Raw genomic sequence first — 24,904 nt, 5'->3', positions numbered from 1 at the left:
CACAAAAACCAACGAAATCTACCAGTGGCACCCACGGTGAACCATCAATTGAAGCACCTTGAAGTGGAAGAATTAAGAACCAAAACGGATCGGAACTAATTTATTCAAGGTCAACGAGTTTTAGCACTATTAACAAATATAATTCTGCGGGTGATAGGATGGGCACCGGATACTGATATACTGATATACTCTTCAGTCAGCGACTGTTGTCATAACAGATGTACAGCAAATCCAGAAGTTATAACCATTTCTATGCAGTCGTTTGGAAATATGCTATCAAAACTAACCTTGCGGATGCTGATAGGAAGTGTTAGGAATGTAAATTTTTCTAGCTTGATCATATTCTATATGGATGTTTTGACTTGATGGAGCATCAACGTAACCAGAATATGATTAACACAGAGGTCAAAAGAATAGCAACAAACAATCAAGCTAGCCACAATGACCCACATCGCTGTCTGCCAAACAGGATTGAGGTGGCAAGAAATTGTTAGAGCACAACAGAAGGCTGGGACACACACTTACCAGGCGGCCCGAGGAATGTTCGGGAAAGGGAACAACCGTTAGCTCTTCCGCGACCTTGGGATTAACCTAAGAAAGCACAAGAAATGAAGCAAAGAAACAGTACTTGAGGCGTGAAATAGTATTCATTAAAGCTCCACCATTTTCACTCGCGTATGCGCTGAGATAAGAGATTCATAAAACGAAACTTAAAAAATCTTGGTCGTTGAATTCAGTCAGCAAGGTTATTCTCGGTTTCTGAGATAAGATAGATTAAGGGTCAGACATTTTTCCGCTAATTATATAGTGATGAACGTCAATCTGTACGCTGAGCTGATTAGTTTAACTGCGAACAGATTAACACCCGTTTAAATAATTGCTTTGGCTGGTCCGAACGTTACCTCGTGAGTCTGTCATGTGAAAGCGTAACATCGACGTCCATCACAAGAATCCGGTGAGATATCGAGTATGGGACTGAGAGTTTTCACCCCAGCAAAGTAGCCATTTGACCGAACCGGAATACAAGAGCAAGCCAACACTAAGCTATGCAACTCATGTTGAAGTCAAAGACCCCTCCGCTAATTACATGGTGATGAACGTCAATCTGTACGCTGAGCTGATTAGTTTAACTGCGAACAGATTAACACCCGTTTAAATAATTGCTTTGGCTGGTCCGAACGTTACCTCGTGAGTCTGTCATGTGAAAGCGTAACATCGACGTCCATCACAAGAATCCGGTGAGATATCGAGTATGGGACTGAGAGTTTTCACCCCAGCAAAGTAGCCATTTGACCGAACCGGAATACAAGAGCAAGCCAACACTAAGCTATGCAACTCATGTTGAAGTCAAAGACCCCGACTGTCAAAAGGCAACAGAAGTATTCATGGAAAGTCAGCACTTTTTAATAGACAGGGGAAGGGTCTCTATACCGTTCAGGAGGCGAAGTGGAAAATTCTACTAAAACGGAAAAAAATGGGTTGAAAAACTAAACCACTACAGTAATGGAGCCAAAAAATTTGTACACAAAAGCCGCATACTTTGTCCTTTGCAATTTCCACTCCACCATGTAGGCATAAAATGGGAGAGTGAAAGCAGCCTCAGGTAGTTGACGAACGACTCACCATATCAGTTGCTAGTAGCATAGTTAGGAATCCGAATAATTCCAGTTACCGTGACCGATAAGCGAATCGGAGAAAGCTGGATTTTCTGCAGCACAGTGTTTCACGAAATGGGACACGCCTCGAAAAGCTCTTATCAATTACTGGTGGTGGTTCGGCACACAATGCATGAAGACGTCAAAAATATTGTATTTTCCTTCCAGTTATTAGAAGTAATCTCTGAAAACTATTGCTTTTATATGCTTAAATCGCATAGCAAAGATACCCAATCTAAACAGTGGTTAATTAATGTTAGGTGATGAAGCAGCCGTCATACTGCGCAGTTATTCATGATTCGCAGCATCAAGGTCATCCATTATTTTCTACCCAATAGTAAAAACAGCGCTGCATAAAATACTCGACCACGGTTGCGACTATTTGTATCAAACATTGCGGAAAGTGGATGCAACAAACTGTGCTTTCGCATCAAACGGAAATGAAATAGCTGTCACTGTCGTATACTATACATCAATTTCATCAGTTTCTGCTCGAATGAATAACCAAATACACCGATTGTTCTTTAGTTGTTTAGAGTTCCTCTAATAAGGAATTTTATGAGTCACTTATGTAAGACTGCAAACCCTGAATATTTTCCATAGTTGGGAATCTCCAGAACAACTTGCCCCTCGTGTGATTACAATATCCGAAAAACCTGAAATTACTAAACAGAAAAAACTGGATAAGTGGGACCAGTAAACCTGAAAACATTGATTCTCGCTGAACGGAATGCAGTTCAGTGTCACAAGTTTACAGGCATTGCTAGCGAAGCCACTCTACCCGATACGCCTACACGTAGGACGCTTATTACGCCTCATTATGACGCAGATGGAACTGCAAGTAAATTGTGGGGACCTTTCCAACGTGTGCTGAGTAGGTAAGATAAGGACGTATGTGCAAAACGTGTAGACGAAATACCAAATTTTCAGGCATCCGCAATTGCACACACTCTGGGCATCTTAGTTTATCACCCACTTCCTAAATTTATATTAATGGTCCCTGATGAATTGATTGATTTTAGGGGTAATACTGTAAGGAAGTGGCGTTCGGTTAGTAAAACAGCAATAGGGTACGTAATATCGTTACGGTTATCCGTTTTCGTTACATATTTCCGCTCCATCAAAACTTAGGATCTTGAAAGATGCAAAAACAAATCACACAACTGACGGATTATATCAAATTTGCAAGTAAATGAAGCAACCGGTAGCACCATCTCACATTTTGCTATGAGACCTCCACTGCGGTCAAAGCAAGTTAAGTGTAGGGACGAAAACATCACGAGAAAATTAAACGCCGCCTGGTCTTTCTGAAGCAAAACCACTAACAAAGTTGCTGAAAACCTCTCCACGGTCAACCACTGGTTTCGCCCAAATTGGGGAGCATCAGATAGACTTACTCCCAGAGGTTACATCCATCCTACTTTCGACTCGAACTTCAATGTTTGCACAGGTGGAAAAACACACTCATTTAGAAATTAACCTCGTGTTGTTCTTGATCACTGGTATGTTAGTCTGGTTTACTTTTTATCAACATCGTCCGAAACTCGCCATCTAAGTTTCTTTATAAGTGAGTGATTTTCTCTTCGACCTCATGACCTTGTGAAGGATATGAACATCTTTACGAATGCGCATCACCGCAACTCTCCAGAATTTCTAAACGTTCTGAACCTGGACCCTCGGCCGGTCAATCTAATCCATGAACATTATGGTACGGCAGCTGTGACACTATGAAGGCGACGCGTGTGGATGTGTTATCTTATCGAAAAGTCTGATTTGACGGGTTTTATAACCATCGTCCCCCGATTCCTTTTGACCTTTACAATTATATGAATGGACAAAGAAGTGACTAACAACTGGTGCTGTGTACTGGCGAATACCGGTAGTGAATGGGTTCTTTCTAGAGAATGCGAGTCATTTGATTAAACAAAAATCAGCACCACAGTAACAATATGTATTCAACAACCTGACATGGTCTTCATCTTGTTATTTTGGAACAGCCTTGAGTTAGAATCTATTGTCTAATGATAGCTAAATGCCTACTGCTAACAGTAGCATGCACAGGTATAACAATACCAATAACACACCGCGCGACAAACTTATGGTTATCGATTAGCACGTTTCTGAACGAGTCTGATAGGTAAGCTAAGCCTCTCTAAGGATTATCCTTAAAGGCTTTAGTCTGACTTCCTGAAACTTATGGTCGTCTTCAACATTCTAGAAGCAAATTGGATGACTGTTCAAATTAGGCTTTCCATCCAGGCTAAAAGATCAAACAGGTCTCAGACAGTCCTCTGACAACGACACTGCAAACATGAACTAAATTATGGTTCCCAAAGCTTGCGAAAATCACCAGCTGCATATCTTGTTCCTTCTGTCTAGTTCATTTTTAACGATACGAAAATACGCAGGCGTTTCCAGCACACACGAGGAATTTTCACAAATTTAACCAATCATCCCGCTCCTCACGAACCACATATCAATGGTTAGAGTTACTGTCAGATATGTCTCAGTCGCGCCCTCAATGGCGCTCATGCATCCAAGCTATTGCCTCCAATGTATAGCTCCCTACCCAATCCATCCAATTAACAGCCCACCTGCAGTGCTCTATTTACGCACTAATTTATCAGCTCCCGCCTCCAATGCGCAGCTACCTACCCCACGTCCCCGAATCACCATTGAACAAGACTGTGGCAGCTACAACCACTGTACGACAAGTACGCGCTTATTACAGCTGACAATCATGATGATGATGAATTAGATTTACAACAGAAACGACGGAACAGGCTCTTCAACCAAAGCCTCTACTAAGGTACTTATTAACCGGATCTTCGCCCGTCAACTTTTCCCCTCAAAGCCTCAGACACTTTCGGTTGGCACGACCCTCAATCGTATCGAGGTTCACACACATTCCCACTTAGTCTTTTGACCCTTGAAAACACGCGGCCAATATATGTGCTTCCGTGTTAATTGCAACTCTCGCTGACTATTGCGGCCTGGAAAACCAGTTGAATTAAAGTGGTTGCCAAGAGGAGAGCAGGATATTTTTCAACCTCGACGATCGCCAACCAACCCTAGAATCTCACACCTGTCATAAGTTTGTGGATCCAAAGATTTGAGTTCGGCGAAATCTCCAACAAACAGAGGGGTGTTAACTGAAGCTGGACCACTTTCTGAAAGTTACGTAGACGTACAGAAATTCGAGAGTTGACTAAATGGACAACGATCCCGATGACTATTTAGTGGTCTTGCGTCATTTAACACCTACACATGCGGATGACGGTTTCGCACTACCCGTGGAATTGGGTAGCCTTTACGGCCTCGCAATACCTTTTATCAGTGATCTTGGGGCGAAAATTTCAGAAATGACGGAAATCCCACTTCTTTTGCATGGAATGAGCATCAAATGACCAGATTAGAAGATACACATGGCTACGATTACTAAAATGAATAACAGGCAACCCATCGAAGGTAAAAAAATTTCGTGGTCATCCTGACTATCCTAGACAAGAGTATTACCACAACGCAATGGATTCATGGGAATTGTAACGGTAGTTTGTAATAAAAACCGTATTAACTCACTTTCGAGAATGAAACCAAACACTCTTTTATGGAGGATTGATGTTCACCCACGTCCGTTATGCTGTCATTCACGAACACGATGACGTCGAAACGATCATCCAACAGGTTCTCCACGTTCAACAGAGGAGACTGCATCTTGCGAAAAACCACGTGGTCGTCAAACTGTGGATTTCGAGCTGCTGGGACAGCGCAGTGGCAGTCGCGATCAATGCAAGTAAACGATTGGTTATGCATCCTCTAACTCTTATTGGTTGGTTTAATCGAACCAGTAGCAGGACACCTGCAGCCCGCATGGGATAGCGAGCACGCAGCCGACCAGCGCGCTCCATACGCCCGAGACGCAGACGCTTCGATGCGACATCCCAGACAGGGCCTCGGTAATGCAGCTTTCCTTATGCTCGATGCCCAACGGTTATTCAGTCATCAAGTAACCGAGATATAAGTAGACGCTCTCAGCCTGTATGGCACAATCTGCTTGTTATATCGTTCGCTGCGACTTCCACCCGCGTTTCGTGGTATTTTACTCCTGAGTTACCCGTAATGACTATTTCGCCTATAAAGTTGTCCAGGTGTTTTATTGATTCTCAAGGCCGCGACCGGGGCTTATGTGGAAAACAGCTTGGGTCGCCCAAACACAAACCCAAGCAGATGTCCAATGACCTGCCCTACGATGCCCTGAACCGAATTTGGGATAAAATAACTAAAAACAAACGTTATGATGCCGATTGCTTAAAATAGATCGCGTTTGGTTGGCCGAACGTAGCTTTTAACTCGAGGTCCAATCATAATGCCTTTCGGTTGATTAACCAGTGAGTGTTCCTTTTCCCAGTAGAGGTTAAGCAATCCTACGTTTTCAGTTAAAATTCATTTTTCGTTGCCTCTGTTAGCGCCAAACATGTGTGCATTTGCGATAAGCACAACAGCCAATACACACTAACAGTACTCAAGTCTGGCAAATGATAAATTACACTTTCTGTCCATTTACACGAATGTTGGAGAAGCAGCCAGTTTACGATAAGTTAGTTAACCCAAGGTAAAGTCGGTTGGGTAGAACGCGCCGAGACAATGGAAATCGATCAGTGGCTGTGGTTAGGTGGTTGCCGTGGATTGAACGCGATACATGATCAGGCTTTGGCGTGTCATTCACAAAGCTGTTTTCACAGGGTTTCAGTGATCGCAGCCTGATGCATTCAGAAACGACCGCGTTGTAACCTGTCTGCAGTCGGGTATGGGGTGTATGATCGCTTTTACAAAAGTTTGCGCGTTCGAGTAAACTGGCTATCGTAAGTCCGTCCCCATCGGTTGCAATGTCGCACAAAGGTAGACAGGCGGAAGGCGGTAGAATCCATTTTAGAAGTCTTGGAAAACACTCAGAAATGTATCTATTTTTGGGAAAAAAGCTTTTTCAGGCAGTACGTGTCGTTTCGGTCAAGTTTAAGAAATGAAGAGCCAATAGGTGAAAAGTTCGGAAACGAGGATATATCAGCGTTATATGTCGGTCAGAATATTTGCTGTAGTTTGTGAGTGGATGTTACTCTCAATAGATGGGGGGGAAACCAAAATGGATTCGGGATGGATATGCGACATGGTTCTTGGTGATGAATTTCGTGCGCCGGGTTGTTTGTGTTGCAGTGTTTGCTGCTCTTTGGGATGTGTGAAATCCGTCGGAGGGTCGATTTTACATTCCTGTGTTTGTGAACGACAGCATAATGAAAGCGTGCAGAAATCAGTCTTCAGTGGAGAAGTGTTTGATTTCAGCTGTGGGACTGAGTTCTTACGGTTTCCACTGAAACGGCCATTTACTCTTGTCCGAACATATCTGGCAACAAAGCTAATCCAATCAATTGCAGGCCGATAAGCATCAAATCAATGGTACCATAAACCAACCACTGGTTTCTCAGTCTACCAACATACGAAACAATATGGCGTCCGCAGACTACACGCATGAACATCTAACCTGCTGATATCGTCGCAATGTCCATTCGCTTCTCTTCGTGGCACGACGACGCTAACCATGATGTGGCATCTGTCACACATGGGTAAACGGGGCACTATCGCTGGTGCCTCCAGGGCGTGGTTGATTTGTGATTGGCAACCGGGCTTCCTACAAAGCACCACATGGGCCCAATGACGGCAAGATGACATAGCTGGAGTAAGCCTGTCATATAGTGGCTCCACGTGCCACGAGGAAAACAAGGACTCGTGGTCAATACTTGATACGTGATGGTAGCGGGCAACCGTAAAACCCCTCTGTTACACTTGGATGTGCAAGGGCTAGAGAGCGAACTCAAACCCATCATCCAGCGCTTCCATCGGCCACCCACATATCGCTGCCTTATAGCTTGCACTTGGCTGTGTAAAGGCTAAATGTGCACCCTCGTGTGGCTCTTAAGAGGTCACTCGTGTTACTTCATGAAAATATTCCAAATACGAAGCTTCCTACATTCTAAGGTGCCCTTGGTAAGCGACTCACCCGACGCTCACTCAGCCGTCGTGTTAACAAACCCGCAAACTTGGCCTCCCTAACTTCTTCTAAAAATGAGGAAAGAATCGCACACAAACTACTGGAAAGTCCGTATTCTGTTTGATATGAGAAACCATATTCTCTTCGTACGAACTCTCTTTGACTACCAGATTCACATTGGAAGTCCTTCAGAGACACAAACTCTTGGTTTCAGTTTATAACGCATCTAATCACCAGGTTTGCAAGCCTCCTACAAGCTATGCCATTGCAGCCCAAGTGATATCTCTAGCCTGCCTTTGACAAATGCACCCATAATGTTTTAATCCTTTGGGAGCCAGTACCATCCAGGATCGCGACGGCCCGCTTCAAGGACTCTCTATTGAACCTACTGCCATAGCCATCTACGCCCCTAATTCTCTATCGGATCATTCAGTCACGTATGATTTCCAAGATCAGCTACAAAGATTGATTAACCATACACCCAACCGCAACATACAATTGGTTACTGGTGACTGGAACGCTAGGATAGTAGTTTCAACCGATGCAGCGAGTCACGTGCTCAAAACGTTCGTCAGAGAACAACGATGCGAAGACGCCCATCGAGTGATAAACCTCGCAATTTACAGTCGACTCGTGATATCCAACACCCATTTCCAGCACCCTAGGAGGCGTTTACCCATCTAGTGTTCCAATAAACATCGTATTACTTCCAGACTAGGCTATATCCTGGTGGCAGCCCATGAACGTCGTCTACTGAAGAGCGTAAGTCCTACCACGGAACATAAACCGGGAATAAATGCGACTCAAACCTTACCATTGTATACGCAAGATTTAAATTTCACTTTACAGCTCTTCACAGACTACGACCCACAAAATATGTGGGTCCTCCGAAGACTCTGAACAGTGCCTTCAACTGTCGGATGCGATAATCAACCAACTTACTACTACCAAGTTACCACTTGCCCGAGTTCAATGAATTTTAGTCGAAGAGGCGGTCGGGAGGTGAATTCGTAATGTCCTCTACAATAGGAGTGTGAAGACACTAACGCGTTCCTTCAAGTGACCAACATCCGGATTTATAAAAACAGCAATGCTGCTTCTTCTCAAGGAAGGAGAGGTAAGAAAAGATTGACCCTAAAAACTGCCGTCACTGCCGACGCATTGCTCAATACGGTAGGAATACTTATAAAATCAGAACCTTTGTTGCTGTTCAGAAGGTCCTTTCTGTGCGCAGCCTCATTATGATTCAGACAATTGTACCTCGCTCCCTGCTTCCTCGGGCCAGGCCAGAACCCCTACTACCAAGCGGGTCAGACCATTGAATTTATTGGATCCTGGAAGGGTCTCTCAAGAAAGCCCTAGCAACCACTGCCTTGCGGTTCAGACACCCGGGTCAAAGATTATTGGAAGGGTCTCGGAACACCGCATTGTGGGTGAGACATTTGTGTTGAACGTCCAACTTATTCCCCTTCTTAGGTCTGGGCAACCCAAGAGTATCGTCCTCCTCTGCAGCTATTCGTTACCTGGGCCTCACCCACACTAGCCCCCACCAAGAGAATCTTCGAAACTTTGGTGGTCAGGTAACAACCATGAGAAAAATACGAAGAGATGGACTGAACATTTCAGCTCACCACTTAGTCGCCCATCCAATCATCAGCTAATCACTACGGACACAACCATCTCCACGCAGCTGCGACACCCCTCACCAAAGTGAATTAGCTGACATAGGCAAGCTACTAAAATGTGAAGCTTGTATCCTGGCGGAAATCTACAAAGCCTGTTGGTTGGTAGCCTTCGGACCTCTTTGCAAGTTGTTCTGCTTAGTATGGTAAATCGGAATGTGGCTGGTGGATTGGGGATCCTGCTGCCTACGCAAAATAACTGAAAGAACGGGTTGTGAGAACACCCGGGGCATCGGCCGCATAAACGTCATAGCCAGAGTCACTGTCACGCTGTTGTTACGCAACTTCCGAGACATTTGATTGTCACATCAGGCGGAATCAGTGAGGCTTCCGTGCAGCCAGAAGTTGCGTTGACCAAATATCCAAGCTACTTCGTGATTTGGAACACCGCCGCAAATTTCACTAACCAACCACAGTTTACTTCATCGATCCAGCATTTGACTGTCAGTAGGGAATGCCTTGAGTTCGTCTTGAATGCCGGTGGTATACCGGATAAGCTGATGAATCTCATCAGAACCTATCGCTCAGTTAAAAAAAATGTACCTGTAATTACACAGAGAGGAGTTAGGGGGCTTTGCCTGAAGCTTCGGTGTCTGGCAAGGTTGACCAACTTTGCCGACGCTTTTGACTGTCGTGATTGATTGGATAATGTGGCAGGTCCTCAGCGATTTACACGGATTACCAATAACCCTACCAAGTGGGTAACGGACTTGATTATGCTGATGAGTAAAGCTGCCACATTAATTCCAGCGTGTCAGCGGCTGCAATTCGCTGGATGACGTGGAATTTAATTCTGGAAAGACGAGGTTCTCCATCAGAAGCATAGCTCTTGGGTATAGCCCGTTTAGTGTTGACCGGGAGCCCATAAACCAAATCGATTCCTCGGATTATTTGGACTTCATCATCCCGTCAAATGATGAACACAGAAAGAAGTAGACTTCGTATTGACAACTCCAGAAAATCATTCTGGCAGATTTACATTGCTCAATGGAAGCACTCGGAAATCAGTCCTCGAACCAAGCTCCACAACCATCCGATACCTACTAAGATAATTCTGTGAGACTTGGCCTATCCCACCTGTTTCTCCTCAAAATCCCGAATTATTTGCCCCTTGTTGCTTAAGGAGACCGGTTATCTAATTATGGCGTCAGGAACCGATATTATGACATTCCACGCCTCGCCACATTGATCCAGCTACGCGGACTACAGTGATTAGATCATGTCCTTCGTAAGTCAGGCTCCTAACTATCCAGTTTTATGTTTAGAGTAACGCCATCGCACAGAAGGACAGTAGGAAAGCTGGCTGTCTGAGGTTACAACCGACATTCAGCTACTTGGTCGGCAGGCTGTCTATAGGATTGGAAAAGAAACTGGATGACGCTGTGCTCTTACCTTGCTAGTGGTCGTGCCGTATAGACTGAGATGGTCCAGGTTAGTTTTGGAAACGAATCATCCTTATCCAGGAGCAAGTAATCGTAAAGTGTAAGGTGATCTGAGATACTACTTATTTTGTAACAACAGTCGGTGTAACCTACCCAAACCTCTTGAAGGCATTCACACAGTCCTGTTGGAAATTCAGGTATGTGATTTAGACTGACAATTGCTGTCATGGGTCATAATGTTTCTCTGTAAAATGATTTAAGAGACAAAGACTCTGTGGAATGTAGTATAATCAACTCAAATGGAATGTGGTGTACAACAGAAATCAGTTCAGGTTTACTGACCATTTTTGTTGGTCACTGACGACCTGGTCCACATCCGCACCGCGAACTATTTCCTGCTTGCCGATATTGTACAGTAGTGAGGGCAACCACTTCTCAGGAAGGCAGATGGGGCCAATGAGTAATACCTTCTCCGAATGCACGGTGCAATCTGATGGTCTATTAATATGGCTGCGCATTAGCCTACTGCGTTGCGGAACAATCATGTTCAACAGGGCCATGCGATTACACCCACACGTCTGAATCACGTCCGATTTCATTCATCGCCGGAGAAAGATAAAAAAGGGACACATGCATTTCACGCCCACCTGATGACCAAGGCATCCCATACACAAGCGCACAGACGCCATCCATGATCAACCGAGACAAAGGAGCAATCTCCCGAGAACCGGTGTAGGCGTGCTGGAGACACACTGGTTGGTTGAGAGCGGCTCGACGATCAAATGCAGTCACAAGTTAATCATATAAATAGAAATTGTAACTGCATTAATACAGTTTTTCTGGCCGCCTTCTTGTCTTTTGACTATAACCCAGTATCGTCAGGGAAGGGGAAGAGCTACGACAACTAGCCCCTAAGAACCAGGGTTTTATGTATTCCTCAAGAACGTGATCTCGAGCAAGACCTGAGATCCCAGGCGTTTAATCCAGTGCGCTAAGGACTCCCTTATTCAGAACAGTCAGCTGGAGCTTTCTTGGCTAGCGGTTTGGAAATCTGAGGCGGCAGTTTGCCCCAGCTTCTAAATGCGTAAGTCTGTCGTCTTTGTGGGTTTGCCGTTCACCTCGAGAGACCGAACTACGAAGGCAACCGAGCAACATTTGACCCAACCCGGACACCAGCGACCAAGTTGTTAATGGGTATTAGAAGTCCTACCTGCTCAGGGAGACTTAAGGTTCCCGGTGTACTCTCTGGATGCTGTCAACGGGGACTTCGTAACAAATGCTGTGTGAGGAAAGTCATCCTTGTGCAGCATCCTGTACATCAGGCAAAACAGGTAATCAGCGGGTTAGCCCACCGAAATAAATTCTCACCAGGGATATGTTAAAATCCCTCCACAGGTTCATTTCCAACACCAGCTCCTTCTAAGAAGAGAACCCTATTTTAAACATTTGCATCACTATCAGTAGCCTTGGCTCTCAAACTCTACGTTTCCGGCAATTCATTTTATCCCTTTCTTATTCGCTGCTGACAACAAATACAGAAGCTTTGATCACATGTATCTACGCACGTTCTTATCACTGAAGTCTCTGAGGCACGTTTCATGCGATGCGTATCCGAGTTGTCGAAAACATGAAAAAATGTGCCACGCTGCGGCTCACTTATACACCTGACAGGCGCAAACTTCAGCTGGTTTAATGGAGTGGTTCTCCATCGGAGGGTCCAAATGAGTGATGGATCTGAAAACACCACCGGCCATATCCTTATTTGTTGAGACTATTTATAACACAGCTGACACTAGTAGTTAGTCGCCCTGTGTTCCGTGTTTTCGCCTTCCATTGTTCGCAGATCAGTCGATATTGGGCGTGTTCTGGCGCTGGTTTTTGGAACTTCACAATCCAACCGTGGAAATGTAACATTAGAAATGTGACGTGTTGCGAAAATAACCGGCTGCACTTTATGCACGCATGTCAAATCAGTCCTACCTCTGTTCCTGCAACACTTGTCCGAGAATTATAGAGATGCACGTGCGTGAGACAAGAAAACACGCCTTCATGCTCAAACACGCACACCGGTTCAAAACATATCACTCATTTGTTTGAACGAACCGGAAGAATTGCGCCAGGGTGATGTCTCCAAATTCCACACATCCAACAAACACCTACAATTAGTTTCCTGTTTACGAACTTTTCGACTATAGATATCAGAACGACGACCACACAGCCGGCTAAGTGAAGAAAGCTCTACATAACATCATAAACTCAAGCTCAGCTTGGTATCACCCGATAGGTTGTATGCTCGGCTTGCCATACAGCGGCAATTCATCTTATCCAAAGAGTAGTATGTTCATTCGAACGATTATTCGTGTTTTCGGTTTTCATTTGTCATTAGTTCTATTCCTTAATTGAAGTCGTTTTATGATGATGAGACTAGAAGCACCATAAGGTTACTTAGCCCTTATCGGAGATCATCATCAGTGCGCCTCTCACGACTATCTGGGGTTGGCTTAAGCCCTCGAGCCACCGGCTGATGATTGAAGGCTTTCGGTAACAAACTTCTGATCAAGAGTGACTAACTCACACGTGGACAAAGTATAGCACCACCCTCGGCGATTTACGCGACTCACATCATATGGTCACTGGTCAACTAGACCCTTGGATGACCAGGAACCTTCCTGCATTCTCACCTTCCTACATTCCTGCGAACCTATTACAGTTGATGTAGAGCCCCTAGATACCCTCGACAGATGACTTGTAATCCAATGGATTACAAAGGTTTTCTGAAAAAAAGCATACGGATTATGAGGATAGCCGGATGCCAATTGAAAGGTGGTCAGGAATGGTTAGAACCCTAGTCCAAGAACTACTGTTTCACAGTCTTATTTACCCAGCTTGTTGTGCCGCTCACACAGACATGCCTGACGACCACGCAGATTGAGACACTTAAGACTGAAAATTAGGTTCATTCGAAAGCTAAGTTTTATCTCCACAGTTTGATTTCGGATCCGGCCGCCAAACAAAGATGGCCTTTGAAGTTTCTCGGATTCCTAGCCATGTTACTGGCACTTGATATGCTGGGTTTATCGTCAGTCGACAGCGGTTACCTTGAATCTGTCTATCTCAGGACGCCAGCATTTAACCCAAATGATCCAGTGCTAAATCTAGTTTGTTGACAGTAATCTTCTGAATTTATGGTTAGACCTGTCGTGAAATTTCACGTGTTCCTGTAAGGAAATCTGTGCCCCTCTCTTCACATCTTTTGAAAATCATTCCTTCGCTGGATAACTCCTTTATCAGTTTCCTTTATAAAAATATACTGCGATATCTCGAATATCGTGCCAACTGAATCATGAGGCGGCCTGTGTGCAGCACATTCAGCTGGAGGGCATCATAAACGAGAGATTCAATTTAGTCTCCCGCGGAAACCAAATTGATTTGCAGATGAGTGTATTTCTCGAAAACAGTGCAATTTAGGTTCAAGTAGATCATAAGATTGACGGACTGCGCCTACCTGATGAGCCCCAAGAAGGGTGAAACCGGTCGTGGGCTGTCGAAGAGTTTTCAGCAACCTTGTGAGTAGTTTCCTTTATGAGAACTCTTCTATCAGTTTTTAATTCGATTCACTTATTATGTCATCTCAGATTATGTTACTGAAAAGAGAGCTAAAATAGATCTGATAGGTAGATATCATAGATATATCAGCCACAACTCATCGAATTTCCTCCTTTATCCCGCTTGATTTCTTCGTTCAGTAAAAAAGCCAGACAGAAACCCTAGTAAACTCAATGTTCTTCAGCACATTTTCTTTCAGCTCGACATCATGCTAATCGTGATTCTGGACTTTGTTCTTCCGGGAAACCACTTGATGATGAAATCATACACCGTATCAAGGTGTGCAGCAGAGACGTCTTGATCAATAAATAGGGAAGCGGTGACACCTCACCGATGCGATCACGGATTTGGTAATTTGGCTGTACAGGTTGTAGTTGCTTGGTGGAGCAGACGGATAACCCGAAAGGAGTAACTAACATCGGGTTTGGTGTGCGGAGTCCAGAACAAGAGTCCAGGACAAGAACAAGCTAATCAGTGTGACCACAAATCGATGTACTGACTTTTTGCGACAGCCCACACGCTAAGGTCCCATGTTAAGGACTAACGCCGTCAAGATGTCTCACTCGAAGTGACCTCAACCTTGATAGCGACGATTAAATTTCCATTCACATCCAATTAGTACATTCATTGCCTCCACCTTCAACTCACTTGATTCTGTTGTCGTTTGGTGCTATATCTGTTCGTGTGTGAACACGCTCAGGGAAACTGTGCGTGGGTTTCTGTCCCTCCCCGGACTGGATAAAACTCAATTCACATACGTGGTGAGGTGGAGTGTGTCACAAATGACGAACTATCGGTCAACTCCACGGGCTAGCAGACGGGACTTACCCCGTGGACCTTTGATTATAGGACGAACAAGGCAGGACTTATACTGTCTTCAGCAAGCAAGTTCACACACGTATAACCTCAGTAGGTCATGCAAAATCGGACTGACCCATGATGCTCTTTGTCTGCTCGTCACTAGGCCGGGTGACGTCAGTCCGGCATCAGCCATTCAACACAGAGGTGAGAATAAAACGTACTGAGTACTGTTATTTGGATATCCTTACATGCACGCTGAGAGGCAGGACGGAACAACGCAAAAATTGACGAGATTAGAAATTACCAAACCACCCTAGATTCAACTCGATGCACTCACTGGTTGCGGTTAAACGATCAGGTTCCATGTTGTTTGACCTTTTGCCTCACAGCCAGTAAGCATGCAAGTATCAGCATAAACTCTCATTCGCACATGAAGTGGGTTACGACGGGAAACTCAACCGAATCCAGATGAATCTCTCGCTAATAGTGGGTGAAAGCTTCTCAGCAACATTACGAGTAGTGTGTTACATCGAAACAACAATGACTGTATCAGCTTCAGTAACTTAAAAAGAAGTAAAACAGATTTATACGGGTGTTCGTTGCACGGTAAGCTAAGAATTCATAGGTATGCTCATGCAATGAAAATGACTATCTGGTCCCTTAGAAAGACCTTTCTATTTTGCGTTTTGCTTAGTTAGTATTACACAAGCAAAGTTCAATCAGTGTACTTTTGTTTTCATCTCCTTTTCAGTGACATCCTGAGTTTGTAAATAGATTCCGCCATATAAGGGATTCTCAAACTCTCTTCCTTTACCGCCCCTTTTCTCGAGCTTGGCACCGTCCATCTGAATATCTTAAACGTCCATTGGGGATGAAATCACTGTATTTGATAACCGCTGATTCATACCGTAAACGCTTGATGACCACGCGAAGGAATGTTTGCCATCCCGTTATTAAAATGCCATCTTGTTTGCCAAGATGTGCCCGTTGAAGATTCTATCCCTTGTCCAAACTCTCACAAATGAATGCAAACCACTGGAAGTACATAAAATATTACTATCCTGTTCCCCTTAAAAGTAATATGATAAACCATAACCGGATGAAAGTAGTCTCTATAAAACGGAGGTGGACAGTTTCGGAAGAACGATGAAACATAATGGAAATCTTCAGCTTATAGCGGAAAGGAAAGAAAAAAGAAAGAGCGTTCGGCTGTAGCATCCTCCCGCTACCTAGCTGCCATGCCACCCGAAGGAAGCACGAGGGCTGGGATACTGCCAGGTTGCCCAAGCCTAGACAGACGAAGTAGAGAGGTGGAGGTCGGATTCGAACCACGGACCTTCCGGTCAGTAAATTGCGCTCTAACCACTTGGGCGATCTCGCTTATAGCGGCGTCTTCTGAAGTTAAGATTGTGGCAGATAGGTTAGTGAACTTCATAAAAATCGCACCATAGTTTTGTAATCTGGAAGTGCTTGAATCACGCATGACTGTCGTCCAAGCAGAGCACAATAGCGCACACGAGTTCTGAGCACTTGCCGAATATTTAAGTCTATGTTGATCCGAATTATTTTGATATGACGGTCATCAAGCACTTTGGTTTCAAGCGTATTAGTAGTTCGTCAACTTGCAAGGTATGGTTCATTCGATAAACATTTACGAGGTTTACTGTAATACCTTCAAGTACAGTCTCAATAGAAATGGATTTATCTTTGTAATGTACTACTCATAAGGTTGCTGAACATCCATCGACAGCCCACGACCGGTTTCGCCCTTCCACTTTGGGCTCATCAGGTAGGCGCAGTCCCCGGGTTTCCGTCAACCTGATGTTCTACTGGAAACCAAATTGCACGAATAGCGAATATACACTCATCTGCAAACTAATTCGGTTCTTTCGAGAGACTCACCTGGAACCCAGCTGAATCTGTCGTTTATGATGTTCTCAGGCAACTGAATGTGCTGTTTACTGTAATACCTTCAAGTACAGTCTCAGTAAAAACGGATTTGTTCGCGTGTGTTGTGAACGATATGCCGTCTGGTCACAGCGGTTTTGGCCTTTTCAGTCAACAGAATACGTTCAGACTGTAGCGTCAATCGCCCAGTGACTATCGCTTATTGCATAGAAAAGGTCACGAAATGATTGTATCTGAACTATTCTCGACCATACTGCCCGCTCATGAATTTTTCGCCACCGTAGACGCAGATCACTTCACCACGCCGTGGTCAATTAATCACTTCTAAGCACTACGGGAAATGCTGGACGAACACCGTCTGCATTCAAGTGCATGTCCTCAAATCATTCAAGGATGACAGAACAGCACAGTATGTGATCGCATGTTATGTTATGCCTCACTCATCTCGTCTCCAATTTTGTTGGGAAAATTAGTTCACATGTCTATTCATCCACTGCTTTTTGTAACTGACGAATCAAGAAGTCCTATGCACGGATGATATCTTGGTAACAAGTTTACAACTTCGACTGGAGCAGTTTGTATGACTAAGGAGATGTGTTCGGCAGGTAATACTGTGTTTACACCCTAACTCTTAATCAGATTCCGATCACATGCATGTTTACCTGTAGATATGCTGTGCTTCTAATTGATGATGTGCTGACAAACAGCACACCTGATAGTGTATTAAGAGTGTTGGTCGGTCCTCATTACTCGGACAGTAAAAGTGAAATAAGCCGAAAGATCTGGGTAGCTGGGGATCTAGATAGACGTCTACATCAGACATAAGATAGTTAGGGAACGAAAACGCCAGTCAGGGGGGGGGAACGTTTTTACCCAGGCTAGTGTTGGTCAGAAAAGGTATTGAAATTGAGCAGCCACGACTGGTGAACTTTGCCAACAACTTAGGGTGAACTCTACCAGGCAGATGCGCGCGTGTGAATCAACTAATTTTGCAGGTCCTAACTCTGCCGATCCATGACTAGTATCGATTATTACATTTGGTTTTCGGTTGGTGGATAATTATTCACTAGGTTGAGCAAAATTTATCCACGTTGTCACTCTGGTGTTGCATTCGCTAAAAAACCGGTTGCAAAGTAATCGGTCTTTCTATCGCTCACAGAAAAATCGTTCAGCTGTGGCACCCTTTCGGTGCCTAGCTGCCATGCCGCCCGAAGTTTGCACGAGGACTGGGATACTGCCAGGTTGCCCAAGCCTAGACAGGGAAAGTTGAGAGGCAGAGGTCGGGTTCGAAACACGGACCTTCCAGTCAGTAAATTCGCGCTCCAACCCCTTGGGCCATCCCCCCCCCCCCACACACACAAAGGCTTGGCTATCACACCAGGTAGAACTAACAAGGACACGAACTATCGGAAAACGATTAGTCGAGTTAATGTATAATTTACCTCGGTTGGAGGCCATCTGTTGGAAAAAGGAATCAAGCTTTCGATACACGGGCTGCGACGAACATCTGGAACAACGTCTAGATTAGGTAGAACGACCCAGAGACCAAGTAAGAACTGTCACAGCGACATGACGTGTCCGGTTCCGTTTAATTACGCTTGCACTGTTTCATGTGAAACGATCTGACAACGAAGTCTAGACACATTAGGCGACATATTTGGATATACATTACCCTATTTTATCTGACTGATTCATCAGTCATCGACAGAGTTGAATTTCAATGTGCGATTCTATTTGGATAGTGTGTTATGATCACTCAACCATCAATCATTACCACGGGCTCTACAAAATAGTGGACTGTGAACCAGAGTGTCCACTGACTTCACATACTGATGCAATCAAGTACACATATTCACTCAACACATGCCGTTTGTGACTGGCTGATGTCTGTAAAAGCCAATTTGGAGAGGTAAGGGCTTGGTTACCTAGAAAATCGCACGGATAGTCGGAAGGCAAACATCGGTAGTAGACCTCTTAGATAATGATCAGTCTCCTGCAAAAAGTGTTTGGATGGAGCTAACCAGCTGTTAGTCTAGAGCAGTGGACTGACAAGAAAAATGCGATGGAATCCAAAACAAGACATATGGCAAGAGACACGTTGAGAATGCGCGTTGACCGTCTGAGTGCGAGCTAACAACAGCGGTCAAATGGCTCAAAACTACTAGCCGGGAAGCCATCGGTTCGAAAATACCTACCGTAGTTTTCTGGGGTGCGCACTGTCGGTGATTCCCAACAATAATGAAGCAGCCGTACAATGCTTTTCGAGTTCGAGATAGCTCACTGATTAAGGGACCAGCTTACGCACCGGAAGATTCGTGGTTCGAACCCAACCTCAGCATTTCGATTGCTCCTGTCTAAGCTTAGGCAACCTGGCAGGAGTCTAGCCCTCGTGCATCCTTCCGTTGGCATGGTACCCAGGAGCCGAAAGGATGTTAGAGATGAGCGATTTTTTTGCAACATAGATTGACAGGACGAAGTCTCATTCTCAGATTTCTGACGTGGACATCGGGGGTGTGAGGAATACGGGCTACGAAATCGGATACCGGTTGTCGGCTAAAGAATACTGAATGTCGGATGATTAGGTGGGCTATAGAATGAGCATAGGAATGTCAGTTGTAGGTTGCGTAACTCTAAAACGAGCAACTGGGGAACTGCGCGTGCCGTCGTTTATGGTTTGTGATCGGAAAAGAAATAAACATTATCACTCATTTTTCCCGGTCACAGAATACGGGGCTGATGTGGCACACTCAATCCACCATGATGAACTAAATCAGGTAGAAAATACTCACTCGGAGAGAGGGGAGACAAGTCTCTATACAAAGTTATACGGTTGAAGTTATCGAGGGATCCCGAATAGAAATCACAAGTGTCGGGTACATGAGTTTGGGGTTTGATGAAATTTGACAGATTGATACTTTGGCGGAATGAAGGTCGGCGAGTGGAGTTCCATTGAATGACACCTACTTCATGATATCCGTGGTGAGACTCAAGCTCTCTGCCTCAAAGCTGACAAATTTGCAATACTACCAAAACCCCCAACTCACTAAAGAATTGGTTAAGAAGCGATTGACCTTGCCTAGTTTTGATGGATCTTTTTCCCGACGTGGGTTTACGAGAGGTCTATTGCGTTTCACCAAGCTGTCGTTTGAGATTTTGAGAGTTATGAAAATCTGGTGACTTTCGACGAAGAACGGATTTTCCGTGCGCTCCACATATTCGAGCAAACGGAAGCCGTCAATCTCAAATCGAATCACCGCTACACTTAAGCTTTAGACCGAATACACAACGCAGCATGTACAACGTGTTGAAAAACACCTGGAAAAATCTTCTGTTTTTCAGTCGCTGCACCCGAAAATGACCTCCCCAAAGGCACAGAAGAGAGATGCTCAAATCTCGGGGAATATAACAGATGTTTTCCACTGGGAAATAAGAAAACGAAACAATTATGGGGGTTACGTGACGCTTGTCACAGACGAAAGTAGCTTCCGATATGCCTGCTGTTGAAGGATGACCTCTCTCGCTTGTTGTTCTTGTTAGCTAACCCAATTTCTAGCTACCAAATATTGCACACAGGCCTTGGAATGGTTCATGTTCTCTATCTGTCCAGTCTCCTTTAGAAAGAGACCGTTCGGACACTCGATTCATGAAATTGGGAAGTCAATTCGTAGCATTGCTGTTAAACAGGAGATTCCATTAAAATGGATGGAATTCCATAAGTGTCACAAAAACGTGACAAGTGTACTGAAAACTGACAGACAAAACGCGCATATGTGAAGATTTATTCGCACTAAAATAACGGTGATTGAGATGCCGTAGGTGGCGCCAGTGTGAGATTCACACACAAAAAAGGCGAATCACTGGACGTGTAGTGTCTGGAGTTTAGTAGGAAGGAATAGTAAAATCGGCAGTGGTGATAGTATTGGAAACATAAGTAAATTAACCTTGTTCAGAGTCAGATCAGAAGAGATAGATACAATTACACGATCAGGTTAAATCAATGTGCATTTTCAAAAAGGTTCGGAAGATACCGGTAGGAAAGTGGAGCCAGAATGAGGAAGACATCGGACACTCGTTGACGAGTTCTTACGAAGATCTCGGAGCTCATTTGTCGGTGGTTTATTGCAAGCAGGCAGGCGGCGTCAACGGTTGGATATCGAGGGTCGAGGCTGCATAAAACAGGAAAAATAAGAAACGTACTTGGAAAAATAGGTATATTTGTTGGGGAGAGATGGCACTAAAAGTCAGGAATACAAAGCGGGAAGTAAAAGCCTCCCGTAAGAGTGGTTCACACAAAGTGGGAAGAAGTAAAAGCCTCCCGTAAGAGTGGTTCACAGTACCGACTGCCAAAGGGGCTAGTGCCATCCGTCCCTGCACATAACCGGTTTTTGATCAATCGCTGAATTCCAAAACAAATGGTCTGCGATCAGAGTTCTGCAACAGAATAGTTACCCACGTAGTTGACAGGACTCGTGTAAATATCGACTAACACATTTCACTACTAACGGGGGTTAGAGACGGAGGCATATAGAGCCTGTAGACGACGCAATAAGCTAAAAATGACGCCTTTCGTTGGCAGACTGCCGTAGTTTCTGACGCCCACTGGAGTCAAAAGCGATACCTGTTGGTCTGCTGAGGCGCTGCCAACAAAGGGTACAGTCTTGTGTACATGGTCCAAGTGACATGCTCACAGTTCTTGATTTGACAACGCAAGGGTTGTCAGCGCAGACGTAGGCTGTATGAACTTGCAGATCCCTTCAGACAGTTCACTGTGGTTGCTCTCACAAGCTCATCATCGATGACTCATATGGCAAAATTTAGGTAAGCTAACCGGATTATCAGCCGTTCGGTAAGCCCTTATCTGCAATACACGGGATGGGCCGTAGCGAATCGACTGCAATCAGGCCTTGCTCCGCTGCAGCCTGCCACATCAGACTACACGGTATGGCGATAGAGCTATCGCACGCAACACAGGCCATGAAACATGTTGACATGACATATGGGGTACAGGTGTGAAGCCAGTCATGAAAAGCACCAGTACTCAATTTCAAAGAGAAGAGAACGTGAGGAACTGCGTTCAGTTTGAAAAAAAGTCCCCAGCAAAATATTGCCCCATTTCTGAAAACGCCTCCAATCGAGCATAGAAAAGATGACTGCAAAACCTACAGAGGATTTCACCTGCCTGTAAATACGGTTCAGTAAAGTGGGCATTTGAAAAACATCCTTCAGTCTCGAAAAAAATCAAAAGATGCGGGTCTCGATCCTTCTGCTAAAGTTGAAGCAAAAGTCCCGGAAAGTGCCGGTCGACACATGCAGTTTGGTTCATGTTGGGATAGGTCTGAAGATAACATGTATCTAATCTACATGAGTGGCACTGTTTACTTAGACTTTTTATCCCCACCTTTCTGGTCCTGTCACTTGTTTTTTTCCTGCGGATCTTCCACACCGGGTGCCTGTGTAACCAGTGCCAGATACTTAGCATGATATTCACAGACGAACAGAAAGGTGGTGTGGAGTTTCCAGCTTTAGCATTCGCAAAGCCGCATCAGGTGTTCAGACCAAATGCAGGTGGTCAGTTTACCCGATGCCTCTAAATACGAGCATACTCACGGTACACAGCGAGATGGTGACTGGCGCTCAAGGACTAGTCTAAAGCGAGTGACTAGGTCCAGTGACCTTGTCGTGAGAACATTCGATGGGAGAAAAGCACAATCCACATCTTGGGTTGTCATATGTTTAGGAATTATCAAATGATCACGGACTGGGGAACAATAAAAAATAACACCACATCATGCTAGCATCAAGGACAGCTCGAGATAGCTCAGCAGTTAAGGCATGAACTTGGAAATTCCGTCATCTGAACCAAGGCCCGGCATTGTGATAGCACCTTGACAGTAGCTTAGCTCACGTGCTTCCTTCTGGGTGTGCGGTTTCTAAGCGCCCAAAGGATGTTGCAGTTAAACTATTAAAACACCAGTACGGAGACTGTCTATATGATGTATGTGGGAGTATGCTATACCGAGGTGGTGTGGTCCTTAGGGCTGGGGAAGCAGTGTTTGTCCCAGCTTTTTTACGCCTGAAATTCCTCAAGCAAAAGCTACAAGTGGCATTCTACAGCTAAATAACAATATGCGCGACCAGTAGAACTGTCACAAAAGCTATACCAACAAAAACAGTACATCACGGGAGCTCAACGTTCACATAGCAAGTGCTGACGCTACTGAAGCAAATTCGGACATACGGGTAACGGAGGAGCACTTTCATCGTCGGGTCGACGTCTGACAGACACAGGCAGTCGACGATCCACAACCATCGACGAATCGGTGGCACGCAGTGCCGCTGTGGTCGGTACCGGAGTGGCCAATGTCCGCTCAGACACTCCGACGGATTCCCGGCGTACACGCATCGATGTTAACTTGGTGTCGTAAGTCGTACGTTCAATGCCGGCCATATATTCCGGAGTAAGATCAGGTTTAGTAAGTGTCTCTGGTCGTGCGGGGAGAGGTGGTGGGTCAGATGAGGGCGATTGCGTGGGCGCTTTGGTATCCGAAGGAGCAGTTCGCATTGAAGTGCCTGAGTAGAAATAAGTGGAAATGAAGAAAAAGTTGGAAATAACATGCGGAGCCCATTTTTCGTCCAACCGCATTGGCACACGATTCTGTAAATCACACTTACCGTCTCCTGGAGCAGGAAATACGTGATCCACAGAAGGTCGCGACCCAGTCTAGATTGGTAAAAACAAAAGGACAAGAAGCACTGTAAACCTGCCTACCGGAGTTTAGTCATTATAAAGCGAGAACCCTTCGTTCAAGCTGGGATCACTGCTTGACTTGCTGCTAACCTATTTAAACCAAGTCTCCAAACCAGCACGATCGTCGAAATTGGAGAAACTTTTGAAGAGAACATTTATTCGTCTAGTTCATCCTTATGGTCACACATTCAAGCGTTATTCCGCCAAATGAAGCTAGGTAACGGAAATCAATAGAATATGAGGACAACCTAGAAGCCAAGCCACATAGAAATTAATGGCGCGAATCCATTCAATTGGAAATTCGCGATTTATTTCGACGTACAACTGCGGAAGGTAAGATAATCTACGCAGAAGAGGTCACACTTAGCCCTTTACGCAAAAGAATTTTCACGTCAAACGTCTGGGCTGCCCAGTATTAAGATATACAGAGAACCAGTTAGCAAAACTTCGTTTTACCAGTGTTAGCTGTTGGTGAGAGATATTGTTTTGTTAGTTAGTGTGGTGTGTAAGAGCTACAATGATGGGCCGGAGTTTTAGAATCTATCTGTTTTTTATTCATATTAATCGAGTTGAAGAATGCTTTTGCGGATGATTTAGAGTTAGCGGAATGCGGTTACGTGAGATTTTCGGATTAGACTTTCTCTTATGGGTTTAAATCACTCTTTTAAATGATTTCTCTTGACTGATAATTGCACAACGCCACATGTCAAATCCGAATTGTATTAAACCGTTGCCCACGCTACATTCTCCATTCAATTAATCCTAAAAGGGATGGACATTTCCATCGCTCCTGCCACTGATATTCATCGACGTTTCCTGACACCTAATGTGAGTGTTTGTCCCGTTGCAAGCAATTTGATGTACAGTCTCTAATCCTGTCAAGCGAGAGGCAACCTCCAAATTTCTTCCTGGAACGCTAACTGCCGTTGACTGTGTTTAGCAGTCTTCGGGTAACCTATGGGTGTTGCTGCCTTAAATCGAATGGCAGCCATGCGAGTCCACTACTTGCTGGATCAATATTTTCACTAACTGCTGCTCAATCAAATTTAATGAGAATCCACATTCTCGACGTTGGTTTC

At 44.7% G+C, this 24,904-nt stretch overlaps 3 protein-coding genes across 3 annotated transcripts in view; 1 reads left to right on the top strand and 2 right to left on the bottom strand.

Moving 5' to 3' along the window:
* T265_03902 (hypothetical protein) overlaps nt 1-5,468 on the bottom strand; it is a gene marked incomplete at both ends in the record, with an annotated part of 30,318 nt that extends 24,850 nt beyond the window's left edge. Inside the window, 2 exons of the mRNA XM_009168503.1 lie at nt 526-591; nt 5,235-5,468. Coding sequence (XP_009166767.1) covers nt 526-591; nt 5,235-5,468 — 300 coding nt within the window. The remainder of the gene's footprint in view (nt 1-525; nt 592-5,234) is intronic.
* Nucleotides 1-24,904, top strand: part of T265_03900 (hypothetical protein) — a gene marked incomplete at both ends in the record, with an annotated part of 28,065 nt that overhangs the window by 283 nt on the left and 2,878 nt on the right. The window contains one exon of the mRNA XM_009168501.1: nt 14,568-14,647. Coding sequence (XP_009166765.1) covers nt 14,568-14,647 — 80 coding nt within the window. The remainder of the gene's footprint in view (nt 1-14,567; nt 14,648-24,904) is intronic.
* Nucleotides 20,536-24,904, bottom strand: part of T265_03901 (hypothetical protein) — a gene marked incomplete at both ends in the record, with an annotated part of 61,218 nt that continues 56,849 nt past the window's right edge. Inside the window, 3 exons of the mRNA XM_009168502.1 lie at nt 20,536-21,243; nt 23,316-23,647; nt 23,750-23,798. Of these exons, the coding sequence (XP_009166766.1) occupies nt 21,217-21,243; nt 23,316-23,647; nt 23,750-23,798 (408 nt within the window). The remainder of the gene's footprint in view (nt 21,244-23,315; nt 23,648-23,749; nt 23,799-24,904) is intronic.

Source organism: Opisthorchis viverrini (genome assembly GCF_000715545.1).
Source record: "Opisthorchis viverrini unplaced genomic scaffold opera_v5_58, whole genome shotgun sequence".
NCBI lineage: Eukaryota > Metazoa > Platyhelminthes > Trematoda > Opisthorchiida > Opisthorchiidae > Opisthorchis > Opisthorchis viverrini.
Note: the sequence above shows the minus strand (reverse complement) of the source record. Positions and strands in the feature narration are given on the sequence as shown.